Source organism: Mastomys coucha, unplaced genomic scaffold, assembly GCF_008632895.1.
Source record: "Mastomys coucha isolate ucsf_1 unplaced genomic scaffold, UCSF_Mcou_1 pScaffold21, whole genome shotgun sequence".
NCBI classification, from domain to species: Eukaryota; Metazoa; Chordata; class Mammalia; order Rodentia; family Muridae; genus Mastomys; species Mastomys coucha.
Genome location: NW_022196904.1, coordinates 21,746,483 through 21,766,302, shown reverse-complemented (window position 1 = coordinate 21,766,302; position 19,820 = coordinate 21,746,483). Strand labels below are relative to the sequence as shown.

The 19,820-nt window shown below is 50.4% G+C and overlaps 2 protein-coding genes across 4 annotated transcripts in view; both read left to right on the top strand.

Annotated features, from left to right (window-relative positions):
• The first annotated feature begins 2,392 nt into the window (after positions 1-2,392).
• On the top strand, positions 2,393-9,500 carry Timm50 (translocase of inner mitochondrial membrane 50). 3 transcript variants are annotated; one of them, XM_031385892.1, is made up of 11 exons: positions 2,393-2,545; positions 3,438-3,588; positions 4,122-4,153; positions 4,361-4,382; positions 6,248-6,306; positions 6,398-6,517; positions 6,746-6,850; positions 6,941-7,058; positions 7,582-7,779; positions 8,072-8,178; positions 8,983-9,500. In XM_031385892.1, the coding sequence occupies exons 1-11, from the start codon at positions 2,438-2,440 to the stop codon at positions 9,076-9,078; spliced, it is 1,116 nt and encodes a 371-aa protein (XP_031241752.1). In that variant the 5' UTR covers positions 2,393-2,437; the 3' UTR covers positions 9,079-9,500. The 3 variants fall into 3 exon arrangements, with proteins under 3 accessions (XP_031241752.1, XP_031241753.1, XP_031241754.1); XM_031385893.1 differs by having other exon boundaries at positions 2,394-2,545; positions 6,941-7,039; positions 7,623-7,779; XM_031385894.1 differs by lacking the exon at positions 2,393-2,545 and adding an exon at positions 2,552-2,730.
• Positions 9,501-14,086: 4,586 nt separating this feature from the next.
• The window catches only part of Dll3 (delta like canonical Notch ligand 3), a 10,006-nt gene continuing 4,272 nt past the window's right edge, over positions 14,087-19,820 (top strand). Inside the window, exons 1-5 of the mRNA XM_031385890.1 lie at positions 14,087-14,834; positions 14,995-15,282; positions 16,275-16,332; positions 17,734-17,976; positions 18,133-18,350. Coding sequence (XP_031241750.1) covers positions 14,772-14,834; positions 14,995-15,282; positions 16,275-16,332; positions 17,734-17,976; positions 18,133-18,350 — 870 coding nt within the window. The 5' untranslated portion in view covers positions 14,087-14,771. The remainder of the gene's footprint in view (positions 14,835-14,994; positions 15,283-16,274; positions 16,333-17,733; positions 17,977-18,132; positions 18,351-19,820) is intronic.

Below are 19,820 nucleotides of genomic sequence, written 5' to 3'. Positions count from 1 at the left end.
GGACTGTTCAGAGCTTACCCAGCCTATGGTGAAATACAAGGGAACAAGTCAAGATCTAGATCTAGAAAAAGAAGAATCGGGCTGCTGGACTCTGTGGTTCGTGGCAGCTTAACCAGAACAGTCCATATACTGTGTAGCCAGATGGCTCAGCTGGTAACGCCTGGTGGCCTGGGTTCAATCCTGAGAACCTACAGGATGAGAGAACTGACTCATGCAGGTTGACCTCTGACTTCCACATGCATTGTACTCTCCTTAGTGAATAAAGATTTACAAAAAGATGCCTGATCTGGAGATAGGATATGAGACAGACTAATCCCCAGGAAGGAGTACCTGAGTCAAACTGAGTGAACTCAAAGATGAAGGTGGATTGAGGTTTTGCATCCAGCATAGAGCCTTCAAGTGCCAGAAGCAACTGAAGAGCAACCAGAAGCTTTATGGAAGAGCTGAAACAATGCTAACATATTGAATATGAAATTTACATTATTGTTTGGTGATTTCCTTAAAACAGCTTGCCATATGACTGAAAATTACATCTTGGGGCTAAGTGAAAAATCCAGTCAGTATTCTCAGGGACTCTTAACTTTCTCCTATGGTGCTGCCACGTTCCCAGTTTCCTTAGTGGATTCTAAGTCGGCACCCTACCACTGAGCTCTGTCTCCAGCCCTACGATTTAGAGTGCTCAGCGCAGAACCACAGGATTGCTTCTGTAAGTCTCAGAACTTAGGGTCAGGAATGATCCTCCTAACAATTTTAGGCTTTGTACCTTGCTCCTTTCCATATTTGATAGGCCCAGATGGAAACATAAAATACTTTATGTATTAAAGACACACCATTGATCAAGGTAAAGTAGCATGTGCCTCTCATGCCAGCACTTGGAAGATAGAAGCAGGAGGATCAGGAGTTCAAGGCCTTCAGCCACCTAGATCAGCCTGAGCTGCATGAGACCCTGTCTCCAAAAACATCAGCTAGTGAGATTGGCCTATGGGTAAAGGCACTGCCACCAAACGTCATACCCTGAGTTCAATTCTCCTGGACTCCTATAATGGAAGGAGACCTATAATGGAAGGAGATATTTGACTCCTGACCACTCAACCAGGCAGGTGGTACACACCTTTAATCCCAGCACTTAGGGGAGTTAGAGGCAGGTGGATCTCTATGAGTTCTGGTCTATATAGTCTATAGGACAGCCAAGGCTACATAGACCCTGTATGTAAGATAAAACTAATTTTTAAAAAAATTAAGATATATTTTATATTTCATGAAGACCTATGTTAGTTACCTCCATGCAGTTATAGTAATAAAAGGCCAACAAGACTCACCATATTAAGGCAGTGTTTTGACCACTAGTTTGGGGCATTTTCACCCAAGTTAAGTGTGAGGGAAACAGCCTGATTCAAATGACTCAACTTTGATTCCCTGGACCCATAGGGTGGAAGCTGAGAACTGACTCCTCGAAAGTTGTCTTTTGACCACAAGTTGTCTTTTGACCACGGTCTGTGGCATGAGGGTGCGCGCACACTTAAGTATCACCCCAATCCATTTCATTCCACTCCAGAAATAACATTTCTGAATTCTGTGTGTCTTTCTTTTGTATTTTTACTATCTTAGTACTTTGGATTTTTAAAGTTTAAATGTAAAAAGCTGACTTTTTTCCCATTGAAAGCAACTTGTGTGGGCTGGTGAGATGGCTGGTTGAGAGTACTGGCTGCTCTTCTAGAGGGCCTGAGTTCAATCTATAAAGAGATATGATCCCCTCTTCTGGCATGCAGTTGTACACGCAGATAGTGCACTCATACATTTAAAATGAATGAATGAACGTGTGAATAAATGAGTAGGTAGACAGACAGACAGGCAGGCAGGCAGGCAGACAGATAGATAGAAAACAACTTGGGGAAGGCTCATGGTGGCTTCCTGCACCCCAAATTCACTGCTTTCTTAATCACTCTCAAGCCTCAACCAGTCAGCACGGAATGTTCCTTTGGTTGAATCCAGATGAGTGGTCGGGCAAAGGAATGATACTCCAGTCCTTTCTAGAAACTCATTGCGGAAGGGGGGTTAAAAAGAGATCTGGGGACGCGAAAGTAGACTTGGTTCAGCCTCCTGGTCCACGTGAGAAAAACTGAGGGCGGCCGGTTCAGCTCACTTTTTGGGCCTCTGTCCATCTCTGACGATGGGAGGTGAATGCCAAAGTCGGAGCAACTGAAAGGTGGCGGTCCTTAGGGGGGCGTGGTGCCAGATGACAGCATTCCAATTTCGCGCTCGGGGACAGCCAGAAGAAAAACCGATAAGGAGCGCACCCAAGGTACTCCGCCCACCCCTTTTTGTCCCTCTCGGGTTCCTGTCCACACGCACCACCTCGGCGATCCCATTGGTTGCAGTCCTTGCCTGGGCGGGAGAGAGGGAGTGAGTGGGCGGGGCCGCGTGGCGTCAGCGCAAGATGGCGGCCTCGGCGGCTCTCTTCTCGCGCTTGCGGAGCGGGCTCCGGGTAGGCGCGCGGGGACTGTGCACGCGGCTGGCGCCTCCACCTCCCCGCACTCCAGAGCAGGTGAGCGGCGCCGGGAACCGCGCCCCGATATGGGGCTCCTTTCTGAAGTTTTGGGCGTGTGGCCGCAGCCCGGCGAGTCTGGAATACCGCACCTCAGGGTGCTGAATGGGATGGAGCCCGCGTTTTCGATGTTTCCATGCTTCCTGTGTGGACCATAGTTGATCCCCCAGGGCTGGATTATGGAGGTACCAAGTGCATCCCAGGGAGCCCACGTCTCAACCACGTGGGTGCCGGGAGAGGTCACCTGTTCTGATATCAGTGACCATTCAGGTGATACTTGACGGGGGAGGGGCCCAGGGCGCTGGAGACCCAGGTTCTGTCCCAGTGACATTTCAACCACGTCGGTGAGCGAGAGAAACAGGGAGGATCCAGCCTGCCGTCCGTTTCGACCTAGCCATTCTGACCTCCAAGTCCAGGACTTTGTGTTCCCAAACTCCCAGACAGGAGGTTGCCTCTCCTCGGCCCTGCTTCCTTCCCTTTCAAAACCCCTCTATCTTGGGCTCTGGGTGTCCGAATATCTTAACTGTTCGTCCTGTCCCTTGGGTGCCCTTTGTCCCCTTAGTTTTGACATCCGCATGCTAACACGTACATACACACTCATCCCTTATTCTCCTTGCCCTACTCTTCCTGGCTCCAGACCCTGCAGTCTTATTGCTTCCAAGACCTTGAGCAATCCGTCCTTTCCGCTCTTGAACCCCTGTGATTCTCTAGACAGTTTAGTTTTGACCCTCTGAGGGGATTGACCTCTGAACTTACCCCTCCAGGGACACAGTTTTCTGTTCTGGATGTCCACTTCCTGGTTCTTGAACTTGAGTCTACTTGGACAAATTTAGTGTCAGAGTATTCTGTTATTTTTCTCTCTATGACCTCTCCTTCTTCCCCTTTCACTCAGGTTACTGAGATCGCCAACCGTGGGGGCTCCAAGGCCCAAGGGCCACAGCATCAGCCAGGCTCAGAGGGTCCCAGCTATGCCAAAAAAATTGCACTCTGGATTGCTGGTTTGCTTGGGGCTGGTGGGACTGTCAGCATCGTCTATATTTTTGGTAAGAGACGTAACCCTCAATTGTTGGCCCCCAGATCTCTACTGTGAAACTCCCCTTTCTTTCCTCATACTGAGTTCATTCCCTGGCTCCTCCATCAACCAGGATACTCACCTTGAAATTCAAGAAGTCCCCTTCCACCCCTTGTACTTAAAAGTTCTATTCTCTAGTTGTTCCCTGTACCTGAATTCAGGAACTAAGGGAACGGTGGGAAGAGTAGGACTAGGCCAGAGTGCTTGGTCTTGGACCCAGGACAAGGAACTGAGGTGTATATTGGTGGAGAAATAACCTATCACAGTGCCTGAAGCTATGTGTCCATCTGAGCAGCAAAAGACTAACCTTCCCCTTGTGTGTCCTCAGCCTTAGCCCGCTTGGAATCCTGGCCCGCAACTTCTTCCTCCCTTTATCCGGGAGCTATGCCTATAGCAGTGTTCCCTTTGAGTGGGGAGTCTACACCCCTCATTTTCCTCCCCCCTCCAGACCCAGCAGACTAGGCTCCAGTCTCCTTCATTTGTCTCTGTCTCCCTCCCCTGCAGGAAACAACCCTGTGGATGAAAATGGCACCAAGGTGAGGAGAATGAGAGGCAGAGGTGCCAGGAGTCTGTTCTGTAAGGGTGCGGGCAGGTTGCTTTCCGTTGGGTCAGGCTCTTCTGTAGTCTGGGGTGAGCCTCTCCCTTCTTCCCTGGGACCTTTGCTTACTCAGCCTGGAACTCCCAGAGTGGGTGTGCTGGGGGCCTGCCTCTGCCCTTTCAAACCTTTCCTTTTTCTCTCCCAGATTCCTGATGAATTCGACAGTGGTGAGTGATTGAGCGCAGAGCTGGGGTTCCCGCCTCTCTAGAGTGCCGTTGCCATGTCCTGTACACCAACCCCTCCTCCATCCCTGTGGAGGTGCAACAGTTAGATGGCTCAGGGGACAGACGTGACAAAAGCCCTAGCTCTCTCTCCCTGCCCCTCCACCCTGGAGCAGATGGTCAGGAACAGATGGGGGCAGGGAGCGTCAGCAGTCCATCCCAGACACAGGGCTTTCTGTGCCTCAGATCTAGGCATCTGCAGCCCCTGACCCCACTCTTTTATAACACCCTTTTTTTTTTAAATCCCTAAGTCTACTCCAACCCACGCCTCATTTCCAAAACAATGTCTCTCTGTGTCTGTGCCTCTGCCCCTGCTTCTCCACACACCCAGACTACCAGAGTTTGTTAAGGAACTTCCAATAAATAAGATAGTGGAGTAGTTGTGGTTTTTACCTGACCCTTTCTTAGAGAAAGTGAAGTTGGTGGGTCAGAAAGGCTCCTGTTTGTGTGGGAAGTGTGCAGATAGCATGTACAAGCACTGATTGCTTTGTTTACACCAGGCAGATGAGTGAGTCTGCTCTTTTAACTGGACAGAGGTCAACCTCCTTGACTTTTTATTTATTTATTTATTTATTTATTTTGGTTTTTCGAGACAGGGTTTCTCTGTGTAGCCCTGGCTGTCCTGGAACTCACTCTGTAGACCAGGCTGGCCTTGAACTCAGAAATCCACCTGCCCCTGTCTCCCAAGTGCTGGGATTAAAGATGTGCATCACCATTGCCTGGCTTGTTTTATCTCTTTATTCTTATTTATTTGTTTTTGAGACAAGGTCTCTCTATGTAGCCCTGGCTGTCCTAGAACTCACTGTATAGACTGGGCTAATCCGAAACCCACAGAGATCCACTTGTCTCTTCTTCCAATTGCTGGGATTAAAGGCCTGCACCACCATGCCTTGCTCCCCACTGGTTTAAACAGATTACCTAAATTGGGCACATAGACATGGAAGGTTAAAGTGTGTCTACTAGTTTAAACTGGCTTCAACATTGTGACTTTTTTTTTTTTAAAGATTTATTTATTATTATATGTAAGTACACTGTAGCTGTCTTCAGACCACCAGAAGAGGGCATTAGATCTCATTACAGATGGTTGTGAGCCACCATGTGGTTGCTGGGATTTGAACTCAGGACCTCTGGAAGAGCAGTCAGTGCTCTTAGCCACTGGGCCGTGGTGGCGAACACCTTCAGTCCTAGCACTTGGGAGGCAGAGGCAGGCGGATTTCTGAGTTCGAGGCCAGCCTGGTCTACAGAGTGAGTTCCAGGACGGCCAGGGCTACACAGAGAAAACCTGTCTCAAAAAACAAAACAAAGAATGACACACTGAAATGTTTCCATTGTTCATTTAGCCCAGAGTTTTCACCCTTGGCTCTTAACACTGATGGTTTTTATTAGGATAATGGCTACTGGAGTCAGAGGATTCGTGAAAGGCAAGGGCTCTCTGTGTCCTCACCATTGTTTCATTTTAAAACGAGTTGTGTATGTGCCAACCCATGAATGCAGGTGCCCTCAAAGTCTAGATAAGAGCTTTGGATCCCTTGGAGCCACAGAATCAGGTGTTTGTCATCCTCTTGACATGGGTTCCAGGGCTACACAGAGAAACCTTGTTTTGAGAAACCAAACCAAGCAAAAATAAAACCCAAAACAACCAAATAAGTATTCTTCCCTTAACAACCTTCCCACTCTTGGGAATGTTTTCTCTCACTTTTCCTTAAGAGATCTGTTTGTTCTTCAAGTAAAGAAACAATAAGTATAAGCTCATCTGTTCTGGAGGTGGGACAGTGGCTTACTTTGGAATCCCTTTGTGCCTGGCGTTTTAGATCCAATTCTGGTTCAGCAGTTGCGCCGGACATACAAATACTTCAAAGATTACAGACAGGTGAGTGGGGAGGGGGTAGAGGTGCTGGGCTCAGTCCTCATCCCCTATGCCCAACCCTGTATCTGAATGAGCAGCCCATTCTTTCCCGCAGATGATCATCGAGCCCACCAGTCCCTGCCTTCTTCCAGATCCTCTGCGGGAGCCCTACTACCAGCCACCTTATACACTGGTCCTGGAGCTCACCGGGGTCCTTCTGCATCCAGAGTGGTCGGTGTGTCCTGCAGAAGGCAGTGTGTTGGGATCCTCTGGGGGGCTGGGTCAACCCCACTGCCGTGTGTCCTTTGGTGCCTACTTCAGGTTGACAAACGTGCCACATGAGTGAGGCCAAGCCATACACTCCTCAACCCCCCAGGAGTAGACAGATGCCTGCCTCTGGGACCCTCAGGCAGTGTGTTGACCCTTTGGGCTTTCTGGTCTAAACGCTCCCCTGCCCCTGCAGCTGGCCACCGGCTGGAGGTTTAAGAAGCGTCCAGGCATAGAGACCTTGTTCCAGCAGCTTGCCCCGCTGTATGAAATAGTCATCTTCACATCAGAGACTGGCATGGTGAGGCTCTGAGGCAGAAATGACCCAGGTGGGTGAGACAGATGCCAGGGCTGGACCCAGCCTCGCCTCACCTTCTCTCCATCCTTGCAGACTGCATTTCCACTCATTGATAGTGTGGACCCCCACGGCTTCATCTCTTACCGTCTGTTCCGGGATGCCACCAGATATATGGAGGGACATCATGTGAAGGTGCCATGTGGGGATCACGGTGGGCCTCTGGGATAGATTTGGGGGTGCTTCTACTGTTGAGAGAAAAGGCCTTGTTCCTTCTGATGTCAGTGCTTGCCTTGTGTAGGGGTTGGGGGCCCAGGCTTTGCTTCCATGAGGCTGTGCTAAGGACTGTCATAGAACCTGTTCCTTTGGCTAGCCAAACATCTAGGCATGTTGACCAGGCCCCTACTAGACATGTGTTTGTTAGGTTCTCCCTTATGTCTTGGTGACTCAGGGGTTTGTACCACTGTATGATATAAACTCAGGCTTTGACAAGGGCCTGACTGTAATTCCTGGCTTATACTAAGTCTAGTTGTAGCCTGTTGCAGACTTGGGGTATGAATTGACCCCACCAGACAGAGCCCATGTTCTCTCCAGAGACTGGCTTAGGTGTCCATGTGACCAGCTCCCCAGTTTCCCAAAATCCTGAGGTTAACCTCCATAACCTGTATTTGGGAGACTTTGTAAGCCATGTCCTCAAAAGTATGATGCTGTCTGTCTGTCCCCTCTGTGGTCAGCAGGGTGGGGAGCTGACGCCCTGATCCATCACACTCACTTCCAGGACATCTCATGTCTGAATCGGGACCCAGCCCGAGTAGTAGTCGTGGACTGCAAGAAGGAAGCTTTCCGCCTACAGCCCTTCAACGGCGTTGCCTTGCGGCCCTGGGATGGCAACTCAGATGACCGAGTCTTGCTGGACCTGTCTGCCTTCCTCAAGAGTGAGACTTACCCTAGTGTCTGGTCCAGAGCTCCTGACCCTGAAAACAATGGCACACACTTGATTTTGGCTTGTCAGTGCAAAACTGAGCAATCAGGGTGGAAGAGACTTATAAGTATCCTGGAGCCTTCTGGAACTTTCTGGAATATCCAGGCCTTTCTCTTAGGGGCTATTTGGGCATGTTTGGAAGAACCCTCTCAGCACTGACAGCATTCCAGGGTATGCTGACCCTCACCTGGGTCATACTGAGGCCTGACTAACTAGTATCCCCCCCTTGCCTGTTGTGCCTACAGCCATTGCACTGAACCAAGTGGAGGACGTCCGGACTGTGCTGGAGCACTATGCTCTAGAGGATGACCCACTGGAGGCATTCAAACAGCGGCAGAGCCGGCTTGAGCAGGTTAGGCTCTAGTCCCTACTGGGCACTTTTGAGGCTCCCAAAAGAGGTGGGTGCCCTGGACTTGAGCACTGTCTTCTTGGCCTTGCCCTCTCCTGTGGAGCTCTCACAGAGCCTGCTTTGCAGGGCTGTTCTGGGGTTTACAGCATGGGCTAGAAGCAGGAGGCAGAAAATAGTCAGCACTAGGTAAGTCCTCATAGCCAGGCGGGGGTGGTGCGCACCTTTAATCCCAGCACTTGGGAGGCAGAGGCAGGCGGAGTTCTGAGTTCGAGGACAGCCTGGTCTACAGAGTGAGTTCTAGGACAGCCAGGGCCACACAGAGAAATATCGTCACGAAAAACCAAAAAAAAAAAAAAAAAAAGGAAAAAAAAAGAAAAAAAGATAAGTTCTCACCTTTCGTGGTAGACTGTGCGGTTAGAGCTTGTGTACAGGGATCTGTGGATGCTTGGCTTCAGGTCCTGGGGAATGAGTGTTTTGTTGGTTTTCTTTTTGAGACAATATCTCATATAGGTCAGACTGGCCTTAAACTCTCAATCGTCCTGCCCCAGTCTTGTAAATGCTGCATTTCCAGGTGTTGCCTCACTCCCCTGATCGTATTGGTTGGCAGCATTTGGCTTTAATTGTTTCTGAGTAAGCTAGAGATAAGAGTATCTCATGCATGTTAGTCCTGTACCCCTGGGGCTCAGAGTTGCTCTTTGTAGGCTCTGGATCTAATGTGTGGAACGGGTTCTATACTGGGCATTACTGAGTGCAATGGCAGGCAGGCTCCTGAGTTGACCCTTGTCTTTTTCTGTCCCTCGACCCCAGGAGGAGCAGCAGCGCCTGGCCGAGCTCTCCAAGTCCAACAAGCAGGGCTTCTTCTTTGGCTCACTCACCAGCCGTCTGTGGCCTCGGTCCAAGTAGCCCTGACTACTAGGCTTCCTCAGAGACTTGGTGCCTGGGCCTTGGGCCCCAGCCCTCACAGAGCAAAGTTTGGACAGCTATGTGTCCAATAAAGCAAGTCCCAGATGCCACAATGCCTGTGTCCAGAGTCCAGATGGGGCGCTGGGGTCAGGTCTTGGACTTGGTCTTCATTCACAGTGACTGAGCACCACCACTGGGCTGGGTACCGTGAGTGCCTCGTTGGAGTGGGGCTCCTGCCAGCCTGAAACTGAAAACCGGGGTTTCTGCTGCACATGTCTTCCCATATACTCTATGAGCTGCAAAGAAAAGCCTCTCTCTCTCTCTCTCTCTTTCTCTCTCTCTCTCTGGCTCTGGACTCCTTGTGTGCTGTGGAAATAAAGAGAAGTACGGCCTCTGGGGCCGCCTCACGGGCTGTCAGCCTAGTTGATGTGTGTGGCTCCTTGGGATGTGGTTCTGGAGCTGTTTGGTCATCCACACCTCATGGAAGCCAGGAATCTGGATTGCTGCTTCTTTTTAGAGACATGGTCTCACTGCATAGAGCTAGCTAGCCTTGATCTCAAGAGATCCGCCTGCCTCTGCCTTCTAAATGCTGGGATTAAAGGTATTTACTACTATGTCCCAGTATTTTTTTTTCTTCTTTTGGAGACTGGATCTAGCTCAGGCTAGCCTGGAATTCCTAGTCTTAAGTGTTCGTCCTAAGTAGCTGGGACTGGAGGCTTGTGCCACCGTTTCTGCTAGAAATCAAGACTTAAAAACAAGAAGACCATCGGATTCCTCTAGTTTTATTTTTTATCTTTGTGGAATTAGAGATGGAACGTACAGCCTGGAACATGCCAAGTAGGCAGTGTACCAGTGAGCCCTGTCCTAATCTGGATCTTTTTCACCCTGTAAGTGTGTGTGTGTGGGGGGGGGCGGGGTAGAAGTCAGAAGACAACAACTTGGGAGTCTGTTCCTCTACTGTGTGGGTCCTGGGGACAGAACTCCAGTCACTACCGAGGCCTTTTTACCTACGTCCCGAGCCTTCGTTCTGGTTTCTGGTGTAGATGGGTTTGTTGGTATGTAGCCCATGCTGGTTTTGGAGTAACAATGTAGCAAAGGATGACCTTGAACTTCTGATCTTTTTTTTTTTTTTTTTTGTATTTTCGAGACAGGGTTTCTCTGTGTAGCCCTGGCTGTCCTGGAACTCACTTCGTAGACCAGGCTGGCCTTGAACTCAGAAATCTGTCTGCCTCTGCCTCCCAAGTGCTGGAATTAAAGGCATGCGCCACCACTGCCTGGCTGAACTTCTGATCTTAACCACCTCCTGATTGCCGAGATTACAGGCGTGTCCCACCATACCCAGCTGCGTAGTGCTGAGGACCAGTCTTCATGCTAAGAAGCACCCTCTGCCTACCAAGCTGTGTCCCCAGCCTCTTAAATTTAACAGTCACACATGCCTGCTAGCTTCTGCTTTGAAAGCATAGCTTTGTGGCATTTAAGCATGAGTTTCAGTTGTGGGTTCAAATCCAAGGTCTCGTTTCTTACTGGCTGTTACTTAGCCTCTCTGAGGTCTATAAACTAATAGGTTTTTTATTAATTTATTTTTATTTATTAGTGTTTTGCCTGTATGTACTTCTCTGTGAAGGTGTTGGATCCCCTAGACCTGGAGTTACAGTTGTGAGCCACCATGTGGGTGCTGGGAATTGAACCCAGGTCTTCTGGAACAGCAGTCAGTGCTCTGGACCTGAGCCATCTCCCCAGTCCCAGTGATAGTCCGTTTTCTTTTATAGTATGTATATAGGTGCTTTGTGCTTATGATAGAACTCATGAGGGCCAGAAGAGGGCACTGAATTCCCCAGTGTGAGGGAGCTGCTGTATGGGTGCTGGGAACCTAGGTCCTCTGCAAGTGCAGCCAGTGCTCTTAACTGCTGAGCCGTCTTTCAGGCCCACCCAAGGTAGTTCTTACAAAATTGATAGGCTCGTGTGTGAGTGTGTGTGTGTGTGTGTGTGTGTGTGTGTGTGTGGTAGCCACAGTTCGGCAAGGTACTTAAGACTTAAGGTCTTAGCCAGATAGTGGTGGTGCATGCCTTTAATCCCAGCACTTGGGAGGCAAAGGCAGGTGGATTTCTGAGTTTGAGGCCATCCTGGTCTACAGAGTGAGTTCCAGGACAGCCAGGGCTACTCAGAAACTGCATTCCCCTCCCCCCCCCCAAAAAAAGACTTAAGGTCCTAGTTTCTTCCTGTCTGAAGTAGGATGAAGTAGCTATCTGTTTTGTCCCTTACCCAAGCCTCTCTGCTCCAGCCAGCACCTAGTATTAGCCTTCCTAAAACAAAATAATGCTTTCAGGCAATTTGAAGCCATGGGCCAGATAAGACTGCATTCTAGACTGTTTAAAATGCCTTTGGTGGTACCATGGAGGGAAGGGTTGGTGTGCCACAGGGCTGTAATTTCAGCATTTAAGACGCGCACGCGAGGGCTGGCGAGATGGCTCAGCGGGTAAAAGCACTGACTGCTCTTCTGAAGGTCCTGAGTTCGGTCCCTGCAGCCGCATGGTGGCTCACAACCACTGGTAATAAGATCTGACGCCCTGTTCTGGTGGGTCTGAAGACAGCTACAGTGAATTACACCTGAGTGAGCCCCAGCCGGTGGGGCCCGAGTGGGTGGGGCTGGCAGAGGTCCTGAGTTCAATTCCCAGCAGCCACGAATATGATGGTTCACGGCCATCTGTACAGCTACAGTGTACTCATACACATAAAATAAATAAATCTTTTAAAAAAAAGACAGGAGAACTGACAAGTTTGAAGCAAAACTGATTATGTAGCAAGACACTATACAGAGAGTTATAACTAATACCAAAACTCCCAGCCTAGAGTACTAGGCAACACAGAGGGGTACTCTCAACATATTTTGAGGACTTCCCTCCCTTTTTTTTTCCTTCCAGGGCAGGGTTTCACTGTATAACTTGCTGCCTGGAATTCTTTGTATAGACCAGGTTGGATTCCAACTCACAGAGAACTGCCTGCCCTCCCTCCCTCCAGTGCTGGGATTAAAAAAGCAACAGTGGACCAAAGCTTGGTGTAGGAGATAGGAGGATCCTGGATGGAATGAGTTGTGGATGGAGGGGACTTGATATTTGGAGTTGGGGGAACCATATTCTGTCCCTCAGAGCTGAGTGGGGCCTCGTGTTTGAAGCGGTCTTGCTATGTAGCTCAAATTGGCTTTGGACTTGAGTGGTCCTCCTGCCTCGGCCTCTCTGGGGTTATAGCCGTGTGCCCCCACACTATTGTAGAATAGATTTGAAATGTGACTTAAGTCTGCTACCTCAGTCCCGTCTCCTGTCACTCACACCGGAGGGGAGAATTGAGCATAGTTGCAGAAGCCCTGAGACAATGCTTATATGATGAGGCCTGAGGCATTTAACCCCAAATACCCTGTGCTCCCGGGCTCTTTATGTGGCTTCGTTTGTGTACAGTCATGTCCCCTCCTCACACCCAGCGGTGGGATCAGAATTCCCAGGTCCCACCACTCAAGCTCTTGGGACAAGGTCTTAGTGTTTGTATCAGGGAGTGAGTTTCAGTTACATTGCAGTTTGTTGCTTAAGTACCTGCTGGCACCAACTGACTCAGCTAACTCCCCAGGACAGTAGTGAACAAGGCAGCTAGGAAGCAGTGTCCCACTGCTCCCTCAGGGAGGTGCAAGGCAGGCAGTTGTAGGGGGATAAAGATAAAAAGGGGAGGCAGAGAAAAGGGGAACAGACAGACTATATAATTCTAACTATTCGGGAAACAGGCTGGACGGTGGAAAGTTTCAGGCTGGCCACATTGTCTCAAAATAGAGAAGGGCTGGGAATGGAGCTCAGCCACAGAGTGTTAACCTAACAAGCATGAGGAATGTGCAGTCTTTAGCACAGGAGAGAGAACTGAGGAGAGAAGCAGTGGTTTGGGGCCTTAGAGGTGTTTTATTTATTTTACATTTTTATATGTATGGGGGTAGGGTGGGCATGAACATACGGTCAGAGAACAGCGATGGGGCCAGTTCCTCATCATGTGGATCCAAGGGATAAAACAGGCCACAGGGTTGGCAGTAAGTGCCTTGGCTAAGCCATCTCACCAACTGGAAGATGCTGTTTTAGACTGGATGGAATGAACTAGAAGGCCTCTTGGGAAGGTGTGTGACAGCAGAGCCTAGAGTGAATGAGAGGAAAAGCTACCTGAATGGCTGGATGAGCAGGCATGGTCATTCCAGGGCCTCTGCGTTTGCTGTTCACAATGTGTTCTTCCTCAGGATCCTCCTTGTGCCCCAGCCTTAGCATGGCCTCTGTTTCTGTGTATAACAAAAGTCCTGAACAGCTAAGAAGACTTTCAGAAATCCCTTAAAGTCTGCTTTACTTGCAATTCAGAGTTCTGGAAAGTAACCTTGCCTTGTGGTTGAAGCAAAACCAGGTGTTGTAGGGTTTTGTGGTAATGTTTTTGAGAAAGATTTTATGTAGTCCAGGCTGGCCCCTTTCCCCTGGTTGTCCTGCTTCTGCAGTGCTGGGATTACAGGTCTGTCATGCCCACCCATGGCTCTTTTTCTACTAAACATTTAGTGGGACTATAGCTGCCTCCCCTCTACAAGACAAATGTGAATATAGGGGCAACTTGTATTTTCCCTAAAATTATTAGCTCTGAGTATTCGCTTAGTATTTACTGGGGGTGTGGAGTGGGTTTCCTCTGTTTAAGCAGCCTTGCTCAGCGTCTGACACCAACACACTATGACCAGAGCCTGGGCACCTGCACCTAAATTGTTTAACTTGCCTGGATCCTGCGACATCCCGCCCCCCTGAGGGTGGGATGGGCGGCTACATTCATCTGGGCCCCTGGTGCTTGAAGACTAATTTCCTGCCCGTTTGCCCCTCACACCTTCCTGAGCCCAAATGGGAGGCCCAGCTGCGGCCCAAGGGGGAGGGGCACGACCGCCCGGCAGATGGCGACATTTACATACAGCTGGGAGGCCCTTCCGAGACAAGGCTTCTAGCCTGGCGTCTGGTGGCTGTGCTGGCTTCGCGGAGGGAAGCTTTGTTTTAAGAAGGGGAAACACGCATGCATGCATACGAGAGGCCTTCCACAAACACACAGGTCCGCACAAAGAACCCAGGATTCTCATTCACTCACCGCCTCATCTGTGGGTCTCCGAAACACACGCCTACTTGTAACCTTCCACACAGCCCGCTGGAGACGCATTCACAGCACTCACGGGTTCATAGGGTCCTCCAAAGTGGACAGGACCTCACATAACTACGTACATGATAGAGAGGAACGCGCACGGCCACAGTAAAGTCACCTGTATTTCCGTTCTCCCACTTCTGTACGCACGGAATCTTAGCATTCTTCATAACCTCGCAACCGTGTTAACTGTCCACACAGGTTGAGCCATATTACAGGCCCCCCCACCACCCCAATCAGTTCATCTTTCAGTAGGCCTTACCTGTACTACTCAGGCACAGAGGCTTATTAACCCCTGTCACTTTCAGATTGGCTCATACAATCACACTCAGGATGAACCTCACCAAGTTGCCCACATAGAGTTACTGTGTCCCTTTCTCTGCGACCCCTTTCCCTATCGGTAGCCAGGAGACTGGCCTGAGGGGGCGGGGCATCCCTTCAGATATAAGGCTCCGGGATCCAGCAGCTGCGACTTCTGAGACTACCTCCCCATCCGGTCCCGAAAAGCAATGGGCTCTCTGCAGGTGTCTCCGCTTCCCCAGACACTGATCCTGGCTTTTCTCCTTCCTCAGGTCAGATTCGGCGGGATACAGAAAGGAAAGGAACAGATGGGGTCGGGCTGAGACCTGGAGGTCTTAGAGACTTTCGTGGGGCAGACACGAAAGGTTAGTGCTCAGAGGTTAAGAGCACTGTCCCTGAGGTCTCTTAACCTTGTTGCCCTCTCTGTCCCAGGCACTGCCAGCAGGTGTCTTCGAGCTACAAATTCATTCTTTCGGGCCAGGCCCAGGCCCTGGAACCCCACGCTCCCCCTGCAACGCCCGAGGTCCTTGCCGCCTCTTCTTCAGGGTCTGTCTGAAGCCGGGAGTCTCCCAGGAGGCCACCGAGTCCCTGTGCGCCCTTGGCGCAGCACTGAGCACGAGCGGCCCGGTCTACACCGAGCACCCCGGAGAGCCAGCGGCTGCCCTGCCGCTGCCCGATGGCGATGGCCTCGTACGTGTGCCCTTCCGCGATGCCTGGCCGGTGAGCCCAACCTCCACCTCTCTCTGTTCCCCAGCTCCCGACACCATCCCGTGCCTTAACTGCCCCCTCCCCGAGAAACCCACATTCCCAGACCCCTCAGCTATCCTCTACTGGGCTTCTCATCTCTTTGTGGTTTTGTTTGGTTGGTTATGGTGTGTGTGTGTGTGTGTATACGCTACAGCGATACGTGGACAATTTCAGTTCTGTCCTTTATTTACCATGTGGGACGCAGGGGTTTTCAGCAAGTGCTTGTTACCCGGGGACTCATCTTCTCATTCTGTTTTGTTGCTATCGTTTGTATTTTGTTTTGTATTTTTAGAGACAAGCCTGGCTGTCTCTGAGTTCACTATGTAACTGAATCTGGTCTTGCATTCCTGATCCTCCTGCCTCCACTCACTCCCATCTCCCAAGTGCTGGAATTATGGGGGGAGGGGGGAGATGGTGCAACTACCAAGCTGGGTTAGGGATCTTTGTCTTTATTCTGGATCTCTTTGGACCTGGGGCTCCTCCCAAGCGCTTTCTTGAGATCACCTAATCTCTCATTTTTCCAGCCTTAGTTATTCTGGTTGGGACATCAGGTCACTTACTGAATCCTTGTGCCCAACCCTGTACCCTGCAGATCTCAAAAAGGATCAGGGCTCGTATTTGAAATGTAGACATCCTTGGGAACTTTTTCCATATTTAATTTCCTCACTTGTAGATGAGAACACCCTAGTATGTCCTTTTGGACAGGGTCTTGCTAGATACCCCAAACTGACCTCATATTTGAAACCCTCCTACCTCGGCCTCCTTAGCGCTGGTACAAGTATGTGCAAACACACCTGGCACAACGGGGTATCCAGAATGAGGCTCCCTGGGCAGCTCCCACTGGGAATGCTCCATCGTTCAGTCCCAGAACCAGCTTCCAGACTCCATGTAGTGTTCTGGCCTTCACTGAGCTTCCCTGACCACTGGCTTCCTCTCTTTGCTCTCTCCCTTCTCTGTCCAACCAGGGCACCTTCTCCCTCATCATTGAAACCTGGAGGGAGCAGCTGGGGGAGCATGCTGGAGGTGAGTGTCTTCAGTCTCACGGGGAGGTCTGGGCATGTGGGATTCAGGACAGATAATGGGGCTGCCTCTAAAGTGGAGCATTCATGCAGGGATTGTGATGCCATCGTAGCCTGGGATGTGGTGCTGGGCTACTGGCTCTAAATCTGTGGCAATTTGGGTGTAGAAGAGTCCTGAGGGAGTGCTTGTTGCTCTTGTGGTATACCAGGTTCAGTTCTCTGCACCCATGGGGTGGCTCACATTCATGACTCTAGTTCTAGAGGACCCTTTGCATTTCTATTCTATGCTACTTACAAGCATGCAAGTAAAACACACATTAAAAAAGTATAGTTTAAAAGTCCTAATGGGGGCTGGAGAGATGGCTCAGAGGTTAAGAGCACTGGCTGCTCTTCCAGAGTTCTTGAGTTCAATTCCCAGCAACCACATGGTGGTTTTACAACCATCTGTAATGAGATCCAATTCCCTCTTCTGGTGTGCATGAAAATGGCATACTCACATAAATTAACTAAATAAATCTTTAATATATATATATATATTTACAGTCCTAATGGTAGCAGTGTAAAGCCCATGTCCTGGCATAGGTAGAGCATCTCTGATCCAAAAATGAGACAGCCAAAGGGCTCCAAAATCCATTTATCGTATCTTATCTGTTGGAATGGAGAAGGACTCCCCATCTGCTATGCTAGACTCCATCACTGAGCCTTGCTCCCAGTCCTTGGTGGATTCCTGGAACACTCTCTACTGCTGAGCCATCTCCTTGGCCTGATTTTGTATTTGAAACAATGTCTCATTTCCTGTAGCCCAGATTCTCTTCGAAATACCCATATAACTGAAGCTGGTCTTGAATTTCTGGCTCTCCCCATCTACCTTCCACTCTGCTACACCTAAAATTTAAGTCTTTTTTTTCTTGAAACAGAGTGTTCCATAATGTCGACAGGCCTTGCACTTGCTGAGTAGCCCAGGCTGTCCTTGAACTCATAGTACTCCTGCCTCAGCCTCCTGAGTGCTGGCGTTATGAGCATGAGCCACCACTTTAAGGTTGGTTGTTCCTTTTTAGCTTTCTGGATAAGGCTCCTCCATTGGTACTAGGCGTTAGGCCATCCATCTGACTTAACTCTGGGCTCTTTGTGAGGCTTTTGCTGGGATTACAGGCATGAGTGGAGACACTACGCAGACCTTGAGGGGGCGCTATGACTTCACTTTTGGAGATCCTGCCCCTAGATATTGATGTCACAAGATGTTAGAAGTCTCTATTTTAACACAGGAGTAATTTGACTTCTGAGAAACCTGTTATCTTAACACTAGATACGACATGCAGGGACCTAGGTGCATTAAGGGGAGGGCAGGGTTGCTAAGGAGGGGTGGGGATGACCTGAAAATCAGTGCTCTACATTCTCCCTGCAGGGCCCGCCTGGAACCTGCTAGCACGTGTGGCCGGCCGCAGACGCCTGGCTGCTGGGGGCCCGTGGGCCCGCGATGTGCAGCGCACAGGCACATGGGAGTTGCACTTCTCATACCGCGCGCGCTGCGAGCGGCCCGCCGTCGGAGCCGCCTGCGCGCGCCTGTGCCGCTCACGCACCGCCCTCTCGCGGTGTGGCCCAGGACTGCGCCCCTGCACGCCATTTCCAGACGAGTGCGAAGCCCCGCGTGAGTCCCTGTGTGTGTCCTGCTCTCCCACTTAAGCGTGGATCCTAGTCCCTTCTTGCACCCCACTAACCTCCTCTCGGGAACTGAGGGCCTTGGATCCCAACCTGCTCTAACATTCACGTCTTGTTCTTCCTGCCTCTCCTCTGCCTCCTGCAGCTGTATGTCGGGCAGGCTGCAGCCCTGAGCACGGCTCCTGTGAAAAGCCTGATGAATGCCATTGCCTGGAGGGCTGGACTGGACCCCTCTGCACGGTCCCTGTCTCCACCAGTAGCTGCCAGAACTCCAGGGTCCCTGATCCTGCCAGCACTGGATGCCTTTTACCTGGGCCTGGACCCTGTGATGGGAACCCATGTGCCAATGGGGGCAGCTGTAGTGTCAGTATCTTAATTACTTAAGTGTGTGTGTGTGTGTGTGTGTGTTCTCGAGTACACAAGTGCACATGCGTGCACATGTGGAGACCAGATGTAGACACCAGAGTCTTTATCGAGCTCCAATTACTTTGTGAGACAGGGACTTTCACTGAGCCTAGAGCTGGCCTGTCTGGTCAGTCTTTCTGTTTGTACTCCTCTAGTGTCACTGAGATCACAAATCTGCACCACCAAGGCTGCTTTTACATGGGTGTTAGGGATCCAACCTCAGGTCCTCATGTTTGCACAGAAACCATTTACGTACTGGACTATCTTCCTGACACGTCCTCCATACCCCAGGGTCTCACTGTGTAGCTCCTTGCTGGACTTGTGCTTACTATGTAGACCAGGCTGGTCTTGAACTCACAGAGAACTATCTAGGCCTCCTGAACACTGGATTAAAGGAGTGTGTTACCGTGCTACCATGTCTGGCAAGCTCACCCCACACTGCTCTCTTTGAGATAGTTTGTTTTGTTTTGTTTTTTGTTTTTTATTTTTTGTTTTTTTCTGACAGGGTTTCTCTGTGCAGCCCTGGCTGTCCTGGAACTCACTCTGTAGACCAGGCTGACCTGGAACTCAGAAATCCACCTGCCTCTGCCTCCCAAGTGCTGGAATTAAAGGCATGCGCCACCACCGCCCGGGCTTTGAGATAGGTTTTAACTATATAAAACCTTCACTGGAACTCTGAGTAACAAAGGCTGGCCTAGAACTCCTAATTTTTCTGCCTTGGCCACCTTGAGTGCTAGGATTACAAGTTTGTGTCACTGTGGCTGATTAGAACTTTACCCTGTGAGTTCCAGCACCGGACCCTGACCTCCCCACCCCCACTCGCTTCCCAGGCTCTGTGACACTGTGGCCTGGGAGGAAGCCAGGGAGCAACTCTCTGGGAAACCTTCCGGGAGGCAGGCTGCCCTGCCTGCATCTTGGACCTTAAAGTAGGATTAGGATATGAAACGGTATTGAAGAGCAAAAAGTAAATTGGCAGTGTTATAAGGTGTATGAGCGGCATTCATGGTACCCTGTGGCATCTCTGTGAGTTGGAAGGTTTAGGATTGATTGAGGCTCATGTGGAAGGTGAGGGCATCAGGCTAAGCTTCCTGAGGATAGGCCCTGGGCTGAGCAAACAGGAGGCAACTAGAGAGGGCAGGCCAGGCGAGTGGCACGGAGGGAGCAGAGGAATAGAGCTGGGAAGGAGGACGCTGGGAGAGTAGAATCCCGCCGGAACTCAAGCTACAGAGAGGGCCTGCGAAAAGGAGTTCCATGAATCCTCCTTGCTCCGCTAGAGCTCAGTGGTAAGCGCAGAGGGCCTGCCTAGAATCCTCCAATAAGGAGCTGGGGGTGTGGCTCAGCGATAGAGCACTTGTCCACCAGTGAGGGTTTGGGGTCTAGGCTCAGGAGCTCTCTCTCTCTCTCTCTCTCTCTCTCTCTCTCTCTCTC